The sequence below is a fragment of the Nylanderia fulva genome, unplaced genomic scaffold (genome assembly GCF_048542155.1).
Source record: "Nylanderia fulva isolate GAGA-0341 unplaced genomic scaffold, ASM4854215v1 Scaffold167, whole genome shotgun sequence".
Taxonomy (NCBI): Eukaryota; Metazoa; Arthropoda; class Insecta; order Hymenoptera; family Formicidae; genus Nylanderia; species Nylanderia fulva.
In genome coordinates this window covers 124,525-142,950 of record NW_028189912.1, presented here as the reverse complement: position 1 = coordinate 142,950, position 18,426 = coordinate 124,525, and the positions used below count along the sequence as shown (strand labels likewise).

Below are 18,426 nucleotides of genomic sequence, written 5' to 3'. Positions count from 1 at the left end.
GATCCGAAAAGTCGCTGAAATGAGAACCGAACCCGCGTTTTTTCTTTTCCGGGCGACTGTTAAGCTATTCAGACCTTTTCGATCCTATATTTTTCATTTGCCTTTTAATAGATGTTAGTAAATAACGCCGTAATTAGCCAAAGCGTAAATAAAATTAGATAAGAAATATATTTTAATCGGCTCTCAATATTAATAATAATAATCTAAATATATTTAAACACGGTCAATAATAACGGCGAAGAATTAATTTTTCGCGCTTGTGCCGTTTTTAAATATTATATTTATATTATTATTATTAATATTGAGAGCCGATTAAAATATATTTCTTATCTCATTTCATTCATTTGAATAATGTTGTCGTAAATAGGACTAAGGTTATCCGTGTCTATTTGTAAATTAATTTTATTTATTTGTTTTTTTATGTAGAATATTTTGGCGATCTCTCTTTTTCGTTAATTTTTTTCTGTATGTAAAATACATATGGTTCAAGCCATCGGAAGTCATGATTGTATTCAATTCTATGCTTGCTGACCACCGAATGGCTTGTTTCATGTTTTTTTATATTATTCGGATGTTCTTTTATTTTGGTAGTCAAATGTCTTTTTGTTTGTCCTATGTACAAAGCACTACACTCATTACATTCTAATTTATATATAACGTTAATTTTATTCATCCTCGGTAATGCATCTGCGTCACGAAAATTGCGCGGGGCTATGTTCGCGGTCATTTCTCTAAAAAATCATTAAATGTGATTTTTAGCGTTTGTTGATTAAAGAAACAACGATCTAACAAACATTCTAATTAGCATATTCGTTACCAACAAACCATTTCGCATCAAATGAACCCTTAATAAAGTAAATTCAACAAAAATTAATTTTGTAGGGGCTAACTTTACAGCTACTTTTATTTATTTTTTTTAAGAAGGACTGATCTAACAAACATTTTTATTAATCTAACAATCACCTACAAATGACTTACAAACGATTAAAAAGAAAAATTTTACAAGTCAAATTCGGGGGGCCAAGTTCATGGAACCGATGTATGTACACTGACCGACAGGAATGATGTCCGACGTTAGAAATGTGCGACGGAGGGAACGAGACACCGATAGACAAGCGCGACCTGCGGTGTCTGTATGTCCGTATAGCTGTCTCACTCGCACTCCTTCAATTCATAGTCGAGTGAGTGAGACAGCTATTGGATACCACTAAATGACACCACGCATGTATTGCTTTTTCTCTCGATGTTTGAGATCTTATACGATGTTTGAGAGATATGCAATATCGGAGTACCCCCTACTACTTTCTCCTTCGCTCCTTGATCTCCGCTGCGCTTCAAGCGACACATACAATGTCGCGCTACGTATGTGTGCATATGATTTTCGACTGTCATACACGTATACACACATCTAAAATCTGACGCCGGCTCTTGACACCATTCCTGCCGGTCGGTGTACATACGTGTACAGACATGCACCACTACATAAAACCCGAGAATTGGTTTCTCAGCGTTGGCAACACTGAAACCGAAGTTTCGCGTTGTCACCGCGTGAGGCCTCCAATTCAATTCGGAGTCTGGCCGGACCTCCTGCCGACTCTTAAGCGGGGAGCACACACTCTTGCATAAGCGCACAAACATATGCATAAGAAATTCGATTGGTTGAATTTGTTATGCATACGTTTATAGACCAATCAAGATTCTCATGTTTACGCTTATGCACCTATGCAAAAGTGTGTGCTCCCCGCTTTAAGCGGAGAGCACACACTCTTATATAAGCGCATAAGCATATGCATAAGAAATTCGATTGAATTTCTTATGCATACGTTCATAGACCAAGAATCAATATTATGTTTACGCTTATGCACCTATGCAAAAATGTGTGCTCCCCACTTTAAGAGGGATCTACAATGGCAGCAGGAGTACAAAGTACAAGAGTTTGGGTTCGTCGTTTGATTTTAAATGCGTGCGTGCGTGCGCGAATGCGTGAATTCGGTAATTATTACTGTCCTTTCAATAGCGCGAATGGGGAGAGGATAATTCAGACGGAATTATTATCAGGTGTTAAACTGTATATGGTCTTTACTAGGATTTATTTGAGACACCGAGATTACAATTAGTTCTCTCCACCGAGATAAAACATCTATCGCGGACGCGAGTCTAAATCTCTCTGCCTTTCGAGGCCGCGCATTGTCTTCGTTCTCACGATTTTTCCACGACCTTATTTTTATTTTTCGGTTATTAGTCTCTCTATTATTCTCCGGTACTTTCGCTTTTTTCTATTTACAGCAATCAAAATTTCCTTTAGTCATGTCAGACGCTTACTTGTTTATTTATTCTTTTGTATCACCGGTCGCGATATCCTTAACATTCGTTACTTGTTATATATTTTTATTTCGTACTTTTATTTTATATATATTTTACTTTGTAATATTTTATGCTTGTGGCATTTATCGCCACAAGAGTAAGCAGTAAGCAGTAAGCAGTACAAAATGGAATTCGTTCATTTCGTCGAAAGTAACGAAATGAGCGAATCTCATTTTGTACTGCTTACTGCTTACTCTTGTACTCTGTACTCTTGCTGCCATTCTAGCCCCCGCTTTAAAGCCGGGTCTACATTGGTTGTAGAATCGTAGATCGCAAGAAAATTGATCCAATCACAGTTGAATGTGAGGAGAAAATCGACTGTGATTGGATCAATTTTCTTGCGATCTACGATTCTATGACCAAGATTGTCTTAAGCTGGGTCTACATTGGTCATAGAATCGTAGCTCGCAAAAAAATTGATCCAATCACAGTTGAATGTGAGGAGAAAATCGACTGTGATTGGATCAATTTTCTTACGATCTACGATTCTACGACCAATGTAGACCCAGCTTAAGACAATCTTAAATGGGGTCTACAATGGCAGCAGGAATACAGAGTACAGTCGGACTTCTTATCCTACAACCCTTTTATGCTACAAAATCTTTTATCCTGCGACAAAAAAGCCTCTCATGCTACGACCGCAGAAGGAAAACCGTATCCCCACTTCTCAAATTTACATGACAGTGCCGGCTCATTGGATTTCTGAACCTTGAGCAGAATTCAGGACTTCATACGCACTTCGCACGATTCGGAAATGTTCGGAACTCGAATCTTTCCGAATGGACTGCAGAGTAGGGATCCCTCTTTTTGTCGTAGGATCAGAGGTTTCTCAAACCGGAAATGTCGTAGGATAAGAGGTCCGACTGTACAAGAGTAAGTAGTAAGCAGTACAAAGTGGATTTGGCTCATTTCGTAGGGTCCCGACCATAGACATATAGAATAGACTGCGCCATCCGCTCTCAAAAAATGATTGTCCAGAATGAGAGAGATAGAACGCAAAGACCGCCATCTCTATCCTTTTTTACTCAGTATTGTAATACTTGCCTACCGGGCCCCGAGCATTAAAAATTCGCGAATGGAGAATTGGAAAAAATAAATAATAGAAAATTCAAATTATAAAGAAAAATATATTTTTCTGTTTCTTCTAATAATAAAATTGGTTATATTATCTTAAATCTAATAATCTCTCAATCAACACGACGCTAGTCGAGATGTCCGTTAACAAGGCACGAGGCTATTGAGTCTCTTAATACGTATCTGCACGATCAAGAAAGAATCAATTACAACACTAGAAAGAGATAAAGATTGGCCGTCTTTACGCTCTGTCTTTCTCATTTTTCACGACCACATTTAGTATGCTCTTTTTCCACGGATGGCGCAGTCCATGCTATATATCTATGTTCTCGACGAAATGAGCGAATTCCATTTCGTACTGCTTACTGCTTACTCTTATACTCTGTACTCCTGCTGCCATTGTAGACCCCGCATTAAATATAAAAACGGACTATGAATACCGCCCCAAGAGCCAATCAAAAACTGTTCGGAGTTGGCGCATGTCACGTCCGGCTGACCTTCCTACTCTCTCTATTCCTGGGCTAGTGTGGTGATCATCGTGGAAGGATAGGGATGTCAACACCGAAAGGGTTTGTTCCTTAGAACATATAGATATGGAAGGGGAATAGGAGCGCAAAACTGTGTCCAAGTTGGGTGCGAGAGAGAACCACGTTTTTAAGGAAAGAGAAGGGTAGATTGTTACCTCCGTTCGCAATGCGCAAACGCGAATTAGCGAAAGCACCAATTACATTTCCAGTTTCAAACGGCGCGGTGAGCGTGACGTCACCGTGACGTCATCTACGTTTGCGCATTGCGGATAAAGGTTAAAAGCTATCTTTCTCTCTTGTACCAAACTTGGACATAGAGGGTGCATTCGTTTATGCAGTGACTGCCGCAGAATGCCGCAGATGTCGTTCGTTTACTCCACCTGCGCAACCGACTGCAGCGCAGTTTGTTGTTTGTTTAAGCAGAGCTGCTGCCTATCTGCGCAGCCATCTCGGAGGTCCTGCTCAGGATGCTTTGCTCGCAGTACTGCGGACTACTGCGTAAACGAATGTAGTCTTCTCCATTGTTAAGCCAATTGAACTTGGAAACGTTGCCTGAAAATTATTTCAATTATGAGTTATGTTATGAAAGTTCAGAACAAAGAAGGTGGAGAATAACTCCTCCAAATAGATCCTACAAAACTAAAAGTAATGCAAGGTAAGTAATACAATAAAATTATGAAGTCTGTTAATTTATATTTACGATCCAATTAACTTAAAAATGCACTTTTATCAAGAATATAAATTTAAAGTAATCTGTTTAAAAAAAATGTGCTTTGTATAAAGATGCAATTCTGTTACAGTCATTCCTAGCTATCAAGCTACTTCGTCCCCAGTTAGTTTGGAAAAATCTGAGAAGTCTACATTCAGCAACATTTCAATCCTACCGTCATCACTGTCTGAAAATATTATGTGCACACGTCATATGTCAGAACCTTCAACCTATTTAAAAATTTTATTATATTTATTCAAATAATAATTCATATTTATTTAAAATTTCTTTACTTACGCACTCCAATTACAATCTGAGCAGTCAATTCACGCAGGTGATCGTTCGATAAATGATGTCACGTGACGCGCAGATAATAGACGCAGTGGATGCGCTAATCGCTGCATAAACGAATGCACCCAGATTTTTAGCACGACAGACAAAGCAATTCCCCCTCCAGGTATATATGCTCTAAGGTTTGTTCTCACACGACCAACACGATTAAATCACATTACACGATTTTAACGATAACGAAATGTTTATTCATCAATAAGTGAATATCACAGATTCTTCGCGTTACAAAATTCTTTACGACATGAACAATTATTACTAACGACATAAGCACCTTACGATATTAGCGATCAATACGACAAATTATACAAAAACGTTATATAGCTGGACCGCACTCACACATTTCTACCTACTCGACGTTTCCACACGCAAGGGCGTCGAGAGACAGTCTCAAGGAGAAAAACGGAAAAGAATGAAAGTCCACACGCGGGATATCGCGAGAGTAGAGTCGCGCGCAAGTACAAGGAATCGATTGTGATTGATCCGCACGCTAGGAACTTACAATCTAGTGGCGAGGATCGCTACACTAGAAAGAACACGGCGCTGTCTATTTTTTTATGAGGCAACCTACACTGGCTATACCTCAGGGACGCCGAAAGCTCAAACTATACTAAGAAATTAGGGAAAAATGGGGAATTAGGACGTAAGAAAGGGGGCTTTAGTTGCTAGTGAACGCGGGGTTTCTACGAATAATTTTTTCAAGACTATCCAATGAATCTTTCATTTGATCGATTGTAATTTTCCCATTTAAGTAATTATTAATTACCCAAAAAGGTAAGGAAAATATTATATAACTTTCTAATCTCGTCTTGAGGATTTCCCATCTAGGCTTTATAGAATAATAAATTGGATTTTACAATTATAGATTTCCCGAAAATTTTGCAGTTATCACGTTTGTCGGATCTGGAATACAATATTATCTAGACAGACGAGAAATTAATCTAAATCGATATTTCCTTCCAAGACTGTTAATAAAGCGATAATTAGTCTTATTACCGTATAAATTTCTTCGTTGATTAGTTTCTGGTTTTCGTCAATTGTACATTCTGATAACATTAGTGGGATAATGTAAATACTTAGATAACTGGCGTATGGATCATTACTCCCCCTCCCCTCCCCCCGAGTGACTCACGGATGGTACGTGAGGCGCGAAAGTAACGCGTTTACGAGGGGTTGGAGAATATATTTTTGGAGTTAGCGATCTTAGTGCTGATTCCGCTGATGCACTCGGTACAGGCTCGGCAGATGTACTCGGCACAGGCTTTGCGGTCGCTGTCGTCTCAATAAAGGTAGATTTAAGCCTCTCGGTAGAAATTCTCGTCGATTGGCCGTCCACAATGACTTCGAAAACGTCATCGCTCGGACGGCTCTGCACCTCGTATGGTCCGTCGTATGGAGGTTCAAGCGGTCTTCTCGAACGATCCACTCTAACAAAAACATGCGTACAAGTATACAAAGTTTTATGCGCAAATGGCTTACGTTTAGAATGGCGTGCGGCTGGAGCTGGTCGGAGCAATCGCATATGCTCACGTAATGGCTCCAAGAAAACTTGCGGCTCGGTCTGGGGTTCCTCGTACAAGAAGAATTCACCAGAAAGCCTCAACGTGGTACCATAAACTAGCTCGGCTGTAGTCGCCCTGAGATCCTCTTTTATGCAGGTATGCAGGCCTAGAAGGACTGTAGGTAGAAACAAAAAATAATAAAAATTAAAGGCTCGGTTATAAAATAAAACATGTACAATGAAACAGACTAATACAAGCCAGCCAATCCTTGATTTAATACGATTGTTTAATCCAAACGTTTCGATTCTTTTTTTTTGGATCATCATCTTTAGTGAACTGTTACAGAAATAAACACAAAAATATATAACCTAATCCAAAGTAACACAAAATAAAAATTTTTTTAAAAATTATTAAAAGTCGTTTTATTTTATAATCGAGCCTTTAATTTTTATTATTATTTTTTGTTTTTATTTATGCACGGCTGCAATAATGCATTTGTTTCAATATATTAAATTCAATTTTGGTAATGACTCTGCGATTTCGTTAAAGAAATGGATTAACATCAACGAATTTATTTCGAAACGAGAGATTGTACCTCCACGACTTAAACACATTAATAATTATAATTTTGAATTGTTTCACATTAGATCAGTAAAAAAATATTCTTATGTTATCTACCGTTTTATTGGTGATATTATTAATATTGAAATCTGCGATGTGTATAAAAAGATTCGTTTTTTGCAAAATTAAGAGTGCAAAATTTCACAGCATATTACACAATTTTTACCAACTAGGTTATATATTGAATTTTTTATGAGGCAGAATAGATCATTGTTTTTTCATTATGTTAGCGAACGGGTAAGAGTTGACAAAAAGTTTAATTGGTTATTAAAAAAATAAAACTTCATTAATATCAATAAAATACACCCAATTAAATATCACTGCTCTACACAAAATGAAAAAGATTCTTTACCAAGAAGATCGTCAAGATTAAATAATAATACCCCTACCACACCTATAACTCCTATTTTCTCTTTCAATCCAGTTCCTTACTCGTCTAATAATATGTTATATACCATAGATCTTAATCCTTCCTCCCTTCACAAATCCGTCTCCTTCTCCTCTCAAAATCAGAGAAAATCGGTTTAAAAATCTGTCTTCTACTTATATTCCTCTAGTAGTACAAGGCTTATTACAATTAGGAGATAATTTTTGCATGCTTACTACAAACAAAGAAAAGATCATTACTGAATTTATAAAAAGCACAGAACACAGTTTATTGAAGATACCGACAGAACTTCGGCATAAGGTCAGAAATATATCGTTGTCTATCATAAAAGATCTTGCTAAGGATCAATTTTTTAAAGCTCCTCTTGAGAAAGAACTTATTAAGTTGTTCGCAATAGTTAAAAGTTTTACACATGACAACTCGAACGTAATTTTTACTAGAGCGGACAAAGGCAACGTAACAGTTGCCTTAAATAAAGATTCTTATAAGGAAAGCATGATATCTCTATTGAACGGCATTGAAACTTATAGCATATTACTAAAGAACCCGATTAAAAAATTGATTAGCAACCTCCATGATTTTGTTGCGAGATGGAAGAAGAATGGTTATATTTCTAATATGGTTTATAATCTGCTTAATTGTACCGATGGGGTTTTACCGAGAGCGTATGGGCTTCCAAAAGTCCACAAGCCAAACTGCCTGCTGAGAGTCATTGTATTATCGATTAATACGCCTCTATATTCGTTGGCATTCTTTTTACACAAAATTATATGTAAATCTGTTTCTGGCGGATAGCAGTGTCAAGGATAGCTTCCAATTGGTAGATAACTTTAAAGTAAGATACATTGACAATCATTATGAATTAATCTCACTTGACGTTATGTCTTTATTTACTAACATTCCAATTGAATTGGCTATCGATAGTGTTGTCTGCAGATGGAACGAGATAGAAACTAACTGTCCCTTATCTCAGAACGAATTTTTATTAGCGGTTCGGTTTGTGCTTAGTTCAACTTTTTTTACTTTTGATGATAGAATTTATCAACAAACTTTCGGTGTGCCAATGGGTTCTCCGCTGTCTCCAATAATAGCTGATCTGACTATGCGTGATTTAGAAAATAGAGCTATTAAAAATCTTCCTTTTTATTTACCATTTTATATATATTATGTGGACAATGTTGCAATGGCTGTTCCCTCCTTTATGAAAAAAACTGTCCTAGATATTTTTAATTCTTATCATCATAGGTTACAGTTTACGTTAGAGGAAAGAAAAGAAAACAAACTTAATTTTTTAGATGTAACGATTATTTTAAAGAATAGCCATTTAGAATTTGACTGGTATCACAAACCTACTTTTTTTGGAAGATTTTTGAATTATGCGTCATGTCACCCACTTATTCAAAAAAGATATGTAATTATATGTTTATTTGATAAAGCTTTCCATCTCTCCCATCCAAGATTCCACCAAAAGAATCTCAAATTAATGATAGATATTCTTATTAATAACTGTGTTAGCATAACAGCCGCTAGTCTCGGGGGAAAAAAAACTAGTTGTAGTGGTCCCCGGGGAGGTGGGTCCCAATTACCACGACACAGCGCGTCCTCAGGTTGCGGATAGAGGAACGGCCTCTCTGTCCTGGTTAGGAATAGAGGCTAGCTGCGAATAAATTAAATAAGCAGTCGCGGATAGCCGATTGGATAAGGCCCTCCTGTTTGGGGTTGGGCGTAGGTTTGATAAGCTCACACCGTAAAACGACTTTATCTTGTAACAACCAAAGCTCGTCATGGATTCTTCTGGAGTAAAATATTCCGGAGGTAAACTAGTCCCCCGTTCGGATCTCCGGGTGGGGACTGCCTCGGGGAACTCATGCCGCATAAAGTCAAAAAACGGGAGGGATATCAATGTGGGAACGTGGAACGTCCGAAGTCTTTACAGACCTGGGGCGTTCCAATCGATGGTCGGAGAGATCGAAAAGTACGGGATAGAAGTCGTCGCGTTGCAAGAAACAAAATGGACCGGGGAGGGTTCACTTATCGCGGGTCCATATACGTTTCACTATGGAGGATCAAAGACCCATAGTTTTGGCGTCGGTTTCATGATTAATAAGAAAATTTTGTCGGCGGTAAAAAACGTTAAATTTATAAACGAAAGACTAGGATTGCTCGTTGTGCAAGGCCGATGGTACAAGATCGCGATAATCAATGTGCACGCGCCGACGGAAGATAAAGATGACGAAATTAAAGACGGATTCTACGAGGAACTTGAACGCCTCGTGGACCAATTGCCAAATGATTACATAAAAATAGTCTTGGGGGATTTTAACGCGAAGATCGGTAAAAAGGACTTTTTTAGACCAACAATCGGGCTTAAAAGCTTGCACAAGGAAAGTAACGATAACGGAGTAAGGGTGATTAACTTTGCGACCGGCAAAAATCTTATCGTCAAAAGCACATATTTTAGACAAAAATATCCATAAACAAACTTGGATTTCTCCGGATGGAAATACGCGTAACCAAATTGATCATGTTCTTGCAGATAAACGGCGCCACACAAACGTACTCGATGTTAGGTCTTATAGGGGGGCGGATTGCGACTCGGATCACATTTTGATAATTGCCAAAATCAGAGAACGTCTTTCGTTAAACAAAACTAACGGGCAATTAATTGGTTTCAAACGTCTAAATGTGCAAAGTCTTACCGAGGGAGAGAACGGGACAAAATACGCGGTCGAAGTAACGAATAAATTCGCGGCCTTAAAGGAAATTAATGAATCGAAGGATAATGCGGTTGACAAACAATGGGAAAACGTACGCGACGCGATAGTAAAATCGGCGGAAGCCACGGTTGGTTTTTGTAAAAGACACAAAAACAAATCGTGGTTTGACGAAGAATGCGTAAAAACTGTTAAAGTACGAAACAAAGCGCGTATCGCGTGGTTGACTCAAAATACGGCTGAAACTCGGAATCAGTTTCTTAATATTAGGCAAGCGGCTCATAATATGTTTAAAAATAAAAAGCGTCAATACTTAAAACGTAAAATTGAAGAAATAGATGAAAATTGTCAAAGCAGTAACGTCCGCGGTATGTACATGAGAATAAATAATTTTAGAAAGGGATTCCAAGCTAGGACGAAAATGGTAAAAGATGAGAACGATAATTTAATTACGAATTCAACGGGAGTACTAAATACTTGAAAAAATTATTTTGATCAGTTATTGACTGTTGAATTTGAAAGCGACCGGGAAATAAAGAATTTTGAGTTTCACACGACGGAATCTTTGATTAACAAACCGACAATTTCATAAGTAAAAAGCGCGATTAAAAAATTAAAAAATCATAAAGCACCGGGCATTGACCTGATTCCGGCGGAATTAATGAAATGGGGAGGAAGTAGGTTAATAGAGAAAATTCAGAAATTAATTATCTTAATTTGGAATAAAGAAGCATTGCCGGAACAATGGAAAGATTCAATTATAATTCCGATTTTCAAAAAGGGTGACAAAATGAGTTGTAATAATTATCGGGGCATCTCACTGTTACCTACTTGTTATAAAATTTTGTCGAATATTTTATTGACGAGGCTTGTACCATATGTAGAGGAAATAAGTGGGGATCATCAATGCGGTTTTAGAAGAAATAGATCGACTACAGATCAAATCTTTACTATTCGGCAAATCTTGGAGAAAAAATGGGAATTTGGTCAACCGGTACATCAACTTTTTATTGATTTCAAAAAAGCGTATGATTCGATTAAACGGGAGAAAATGTTTGAAATTTTAATTCGGCTGGGGATTCCTAAAAAATTGGTTAGCATGGTTCAAATCTGTTTAAAAGATTCTAGAGGTAGAGTAAAAATAGGTAATCAAATATCGGAAACTTTTAACATTCATAGCGGATTAAAGCAGGGGGATGCATTGTCACCTCTTTTGTTTAATTTAGTATTAAAATATGCTATTAAAGAAATGCAGAAAAGTGAAAATGGTCTGCGGTTAAACGGTAGAATACAGCTATTAACATATGCAGACGATATTGCTTTGCTTGGGGATAATAAAGTAACATTATTTGATAACACTAAAACTTTATTAGATAAAACTAAAGAACTTGGGTTGCAAGTAAGCGTTGAAAAAACTAAATATATGGTCACTGATAGAATCCAGAGTATTCATAATTGCGGAAACTTGGTCATTCGAGATAAAATGTTTGGGCGGGTCAGCAATTTTAAGTATTTGGGTTCGATTTTAAACCAAACTAATGAAATAAGAGAAGAGCTTAAGAAAAAAATTAATTTGGGGAATGCTTGCTTCTATTCGGTTAATAAATTACTCGGATCGCGAGTGTTGTCTAAGCGTTTAAAAATTAGAATTTACAGAACGATTATTTTACCGGTAGTCCTTTATGGCAGCGAAACATGGTCACTTACGTTAAAAGACGAGAAAAAATTTAGAGTATTCGAAAATAAAATACTTCGAAAAATCATGGGTGCGAAGCGCGATGAGGAGACGGGCGAATGGAGAAAACTGCATAACGTAGAATTACATCGATTATACAATAGTGCAGATATAATTAACGTCATAAAATCACGCCGATTAAGATGGGCAGGCCACGTGGTGCGTATGAGTGAGGATCGAACCGCATATAAAATACTAATTGGTAAACCTAATGGGAAAAGACCATTGGGTAGACCAAGACGTAGGTGGGAAGATAATATTAGAACGGATCTTAACGAAATGGGGTACGAGGGGCGCGAATGGAAGGATCTTGCTCAGGGACGGGAACATTGGCAAGATTTGGTATTTGCGGCAATGAACTTTCGAGTTCCAAACGCCAGTTATTAATTAATTAATTCTTATTAATAATGGTTATCCGTTGCATTTTATTTTTAAAACAATACACGAGAGATTAAAAAAATTTTTATTTAATAAGGACACAAATAAAGTTAATAACGAGAATTTAGCAAATAATGATCATGATCAGACGTCGGAAAATAAAATTTTGTTTTTTAACGTGCCTTATATTCACAAATTTTCGGATAGATTCAAAAATGTAACTCGTAATACTAATTTGAAATTATCTTTTACTGGAGTAAACAAATTAAAAAATATTATTAGAGTACATAAAGATACAATACCGCAATTATCTCATAACAATGTAGTTTATAAAATTTCGTGTTTAAATTGCAATGCGTCTTACGTTGGACAAACAAAAAGATTATTGTCTACTAGAATCAAAGAACATAATAATCAAATTACTAGAAACACAACGCAAGCATCAGTAATTACCAAACATCGCTTACAAGACCATGAGTTTGATTTTGATAGCGTGGATATCTTGGATGAGGAACCCTTTTTACGAAAAAGATTAGTTTCGGAGATGCTATTTATTAAAAGACAAAAGAATATTTTGAACAGACAAGAGGACACCGAAGGTTTTAATTCTGCCTATTTGTCAATTTTAGAAAATATGACAACCATATAATACATGTCTTTATTGATGTATACTTCTAATGTGTCGATGTTTACATGCGTTTCCCTCAGGGCGGTTTATATATGTATGATGTGTTAGTTTGATTTCGATCGCTCAATATAACAGTTGTGTGTTTTTTTCGGGGTTTTTGCGCGGTTGATCGGTGGTGAGTCTCCATATCATACATATATTTTTTAATTTTAATTAGAGATCCATGCCAATATCAATTTTTTTATATATTTTTTCTTTTTTATTGATTGACAGTTTAAAACATTGACAAAATCATGTCTCTATTTTATCTCCCAAAAACTGTAACCGATAGGAGGCTTGCTTGTCGACTTGCGCCGAGATTTCTGAGAATGGTAGCACAACTTTAATTGTCATATGATTGTATGTATTTTAATGATTTTAAAAAAATTTTATTTTGTGTCACTTTGGATTAGGTTATATATTTTTGTGTTTATTTCTGTAACAGTTCACTAAAGATGATCCAAAGAAAGGATCAAAACGTTTGGATTAAACAATCGTAAATCAAGGATTATGTTAATTTTTTATTTTGTTACCACGCTTTAATTTCTGCGTTGGCTGGCTCATATTAGCCTGTTTTATTGTATAAGACTGTAGATAGCATGTCGACCCATTCTCGCTGACCATGGCACGTGATGGCCGCTTTTAAAGAGCGATGCTATCTCTCAATCATGCCATTCGAAGCCGGATGGTAGGCTGTGGTTCGTGTCCGCTTGCTGCCAATGAGATTTGCTAGTGCCTGAAACAAAACAGATTCAAACTGCGTGCCCCGGTCAGTGATGATCGTGACTGTTGCGCCAAAACATGACACCCAGGTGGAGTAGAAAGTCGTGCTGACAGTTTCCGCTGTGATGTCAGCAATTAATGTCGCTTCTGGCCACCTCGTAAATCGGTCGATCATCGTCAGACAGTAGCGTTGTCCTCTCGAAAACGGCAGTGGTCCGATGACATCCAAATGTACGTGGTGAAAACGTGCGTTAGGCATCGCTATGTGTTTTGGAATGTTTCTTACGTGGCGACGAATTTTACTGCGCTGGCAAGAAAGACATTCTCTCGTCCATGTGGCAATATCGTTGTTCATGCTAACAAGGGACATGTCACAACTGTCCGGAACCGATTTGATTCTCCTTGAAATATGTTGTTAAATACACAAATCTAAAAGACACGTATTTTTTTATACGTGCGCAATTTGAGTTTTAAGGGGTGAAACACCCCTTTAAAGAATAACGGTATTTTTCTTTAGGATCAAATATCTGCTAAACTATAAGAGATATAAAGAAAAAACGTACAACAAATTTTAATGGCTTGAAGAGTACTTTAAAGTTATATGAACAAAAATTTTTTTTTTTTTTTTTTTTTTTAAAAAACCCTCACCACCTAATTTTTTTTTTCAAAATTAAAAATTTTGTTTTACCTAATTTAAAGCTTATTTTTTTCCAAATTCAACCATGTGTAATAAAGTTATGTTACGAAATATCATTTTCGAAAATTAATTATAAACGCTCCCGTATATACGCTCATCCGTGCTATGTGCGTAAGTAATTACCGTCGAACAATAAAATATATAAAAAATGTTTTTGTATAATTCTTATTTATGTTTTCTATGTATTTATAACTGCGTATTGTGTATATTTAGATTTAAAAAAAAATTTTTAAATATAATTAATAAGAATTTTTTAAATATACCCCCTGCTTTCTTATTATTTCTTTAATATTTAATTTCTTCTATAAAAATTAAAAACAATTATATTTTATAATAAAATTATTTTTTAATTGAATCTTGCGAATACCAATGTCGCAATATTTGGCATAAACAAATTTTATATCTTACGTTAAATGAATCATAAGATAAGATTATGTGTACGTGTTCCAGATAAGTTATAATTTTTACAATAAAATCTTTAATACGTTAAAATAAATAATAAAATAAGATTATGTGATGACGTATTTCTGATAAGTTAATATAAATTGTTCATGTAGCAGCATAATTCTCACAGTCGGTGTAGTCTTTTCGTTGTAATAATATCTGTGTAAACTGTTCTTTTATTGCAATAGAAAGCAAAATATAACATCTTTGAATATGATTATCAATCCGCTTAACGTTGTTAGACTTTTATTGGTGTCAATAAATTCAATATATTTAACAGAAACGCCAGTAACTGAAGCAGAAGTGGAATTAAAGGAAAACATTAAAAAAATATTACTGGATAGCGTTTTTCATTATAATGGGGTGGAAGTAACGGAAGAAATATATCTCGATTATGAAGAACCTTATAAATTACATAGTTTTGAAATAATTGAAGATGACGAAGAAGCATGGCATGAAGATAGTTTAAATTCTCATCCTCATTGTTCAAATGATGATACAAATTTTGATAGTTCTTATAAAAGACGAGCTGTTGAGTATTGGCGATTTCGGGACACTGATGAAAACAGTAATGACAGAAAAAGGAATCGTCCTCTAAGAGTAGTACAAAATAAATTTAGAAGAGTTTCATCTGAACGTCAGTTAAGGCGATGGGAAGAACAAATACAATCAGGTGGAAGTCGTACAGAAAAATTATCTTACATCTCCAAATTTACACATGATAAATTTACTGCAGCTGTCGAATCAGGATTCATGGTTCATGATATTGATTTAAAAAGATGGGCTTTACAAGCTCAAGAAGAAATAAGAAATTTAAATCCTATATTTAAAGCATCTCACAGTTGGATAGCAAGATTTAAGAAGTCTCACCGAATTGTTTCAAGAAAAGTTACGAAGTTTGTCACTAGAAGAACATTAGAAGATTCTGCTGATTTGCAAAAATCAGCTGATGATTTTCTGGAAACAGTAAAACCTCTTATTGAACAGTTTGGATCTGAAAATATTTACAATTCAGATCAAAGTGGTTTCCAATTGGAACTTCACTCTGGAAGATCATTGTCTAACCAGGGAGAAAAGAAAGTAGAACGTGTCGTGCAATCCATATCATCAACAACCCATTCATATACGATACAACCAATAATATCCTGTAATGGCAATTTGTTGTCCCCTTTATTTATTGTATTAAAAGAAGCTAATGGTAAATTTGGACCAAGAGTACAAGAAAATTTATTTAAAGCAGAAAATGTTATTGTAAAAGCATCGAAATCTGGTAAAATGACATCAGGTATTTTCCTTTTATAATTACTTTTTTTAACAACCTTATTTTATTTAACAATTTAATAAGAGTCATAAAAAAACTATTAAATTAACATTTATATTTTGTACAGATCATTTTAAAATGTGGTTAGAAGAAGCTTATTTCGCAAACATTGGTCCTAATAGCGTTCTTCTTATCGATTCATGGACTGGACATTGCCCCAATATGATTTCGGATTTAACACCTCCTGGAACACATATTACTACTATGATAATACCGAAAGGAACTACAGGGAAAATACAACCATTAGATGTTTATGGATTCAGAATTTGGAAAAATTTTGCTAAAAGATTTTCAGATGCGGTTTTACTGTTGGAAAGTAATATAAACTTACATGAACGAAATAATATAATAAAATTGCAATCTTTGATACATAATCAATTGTCATCCCCACGATATCAAAACTTATTTAAATATTCGTGGTTTAAAAGTGGTTATACGAATGAAAGACCAGACGAATTCGAAAATCCAGTACACTTTAGTTTAGACGAAACTTTAACAAAATGTGATATCGAAGGTTGCAATAATATAGCTGTAGTAAGATGTTCTTGGTGCAAGAAGTCATTATGTTTGAAACATTTTTTTGTCGAATATCATTATTGTAATGTGTATAATGAGTGAATAATATAAAATGCAAATACATTTTTAAAAAAATCTAAATATACACAATACACAGTTATAAATACATAGAAAACATAAATAAGAATTATACAAAAACATTTTTTATATATTTTATTGTTCGACGGTAATTACTTACGCACATAGCACAGATGAGCGTATATACGGGAGCGTTTATAATTAATTTTCGAAAATGATATTTCGTAACATAACTTTATTACACATGGTTGAATTTGGAAAAAAATAAGCTTTAAATTAGGTAAAACAAAATTTTTAATTTTGAAAAAAAAAATTAGGTGGTGAGGGTTTTTTAAAAAAAAAAAAAAAAAAAAAAAATTTTTGTTCATATAACTTTAAAGTACTCTTCAAGCCATTAAAATTTGTTGTACGTTTTTTCTTTATATCTCTTATAGTTTAGCAGATATTTGATCCTAAAGAAAAATACCGTTATTCTTTAAAGGGGTGTTTCACCCCTTAAAACTCAAATTGCGCACGTATAAAAAAATACGTGTCTTTTAGATTTGTGTATTTAACAACATATTTCAAGGAGAATCAAATCGGTTCCGGACAGTTGTGACATGTCCCTTGTAAGCCATACACAACCGCGTTGGATGGTTCTTCGCGTTGCTCGTCCGCTGGGATGAGAAATCCGTGGACTGTGTTAAAAATCGTCCAACGCAATTATTGCGGAACGTAAGGTCTGACGTCCTCTCCAGATACATCACAGTATAAGTAGAAGTCTGTATTCGGGATATGTAGCTTGCGAAGATCCATCCTGTAGAAGTCGCTTCAATTCGTCGTCGCTCAGTTGGTGTGTTGCCAGTTCATCGTAACTATAGTCGGCATGTCTATGGTATTAATTCTCGATAATGTGTCAGCGATAACGTTGCTATCTCCAGCAATGTGCACAATATTGGTAGAGAATTGGCCAATCCAGTCGAGATGTCTCATTTGACGTAATGTTGTTTTATCCGATTTTTTATTAAAAACATAAATGAGCGGCTATGATTCGTCATTATTGTCAATTCTCGACCCTCCATGAAGTGTTGGAAAAGCTTGATAGCTCGGTAAATAGCCAAAAACTCACAATCATATGTACTGTAATTCATCTCTGCTAGGCTTATCTTTTTGGAGAAAAATTCAAGCGGTTGCTAAGAGTTATTGCAACGCTGTTCAAGAACGGCGCCGACTGCTGTGGCAGATGCATCGGTGCGTAATAATAACGGTGCGTTGTCCAGTGGATGCGCAAGCAATGTTGCGTCGGTCAACTGTGTTTTGCATGCTTCGAAAACCTTTTCTGTTGCGGCTGTCCATGATATCGGGCGCTTGTCTCGTCTCTTTGCCCCTGTGAGTAAGGCGTGGAGTAGGCTCTGAACTGCGGCGGCACCCTTGATAAAACGTCTGTAAAAATTAAGCATACCCAGAAAACGTCGTAGTTCGATGATATTATTCGGTTTTGAAAAATCACGAATTGCTTGAACTCGAGAAGGTAGCGGCTTGGTGCTCTGTACGTCTACCAGGTATCCAAGTTACTCCACTTGGTCTGCTCCAAAACAGCATTTTGATATATTGATCAATAAGCCGTGCTCTCATAATCTC

At 35.9% G+C, this 18,426-nt stretch overlaps 2 protein-coding genes and 1 long non-coding RNA gene across 3 annotated transcripts; all 3 read left to right on the top strand.

Annotated features, from left to right (window-relative positions):
- The first annotated feature begins 4,290 nt into the window (after nucleotides 1-4,290).
- Nucleotides 4,291-4,958, top strand: LOC146723802 (uncharacterized). Its single transcript, XR_014924347.1, has 2 exons — nucleotides 4,291-4,620; nucleotides 4,766-4,958. It is a non-coding gene; the product is annotated as an uncharacterized LOC146723802 (long non-coding RNA).
- Nucleotides 4,959-8,413: 3,455 nt separating this feature from the next.
- LOC146723801 (uncharacterized) lies at nucleotides 8,414-9,063 on the top strand. Its single transcript, XM_085481030.1, has 2 exons — nucleotides 8,414-8,944; nucleotides 9,049-9,063. Exons 1-2 carry the CDS (start codon nucleotides 8,414-8,416, stop codon nucleotides 9,061-9,063), a joined length of 546 nt encoding a protein of 181 aa, XP_085337156.1.
- Nucleotides 9,064-9,488: 425 nt separating this feature from the next.
- On the top strand, nucleotides 9,489-10,010 carry LOC146723800 (protein CFDP2-like). The gene has a single exon (XM_085481029.1). It carries the CDS (start codon nucleotides 9,489-9,491, stop codon nucleotides 10,008-10,010), a length of 522 nt encoding a protein of 173 aa, XP_085337155.1.
- Nucleotides 10,011-18,426: the final 8,416 nt, after the last annotated feature.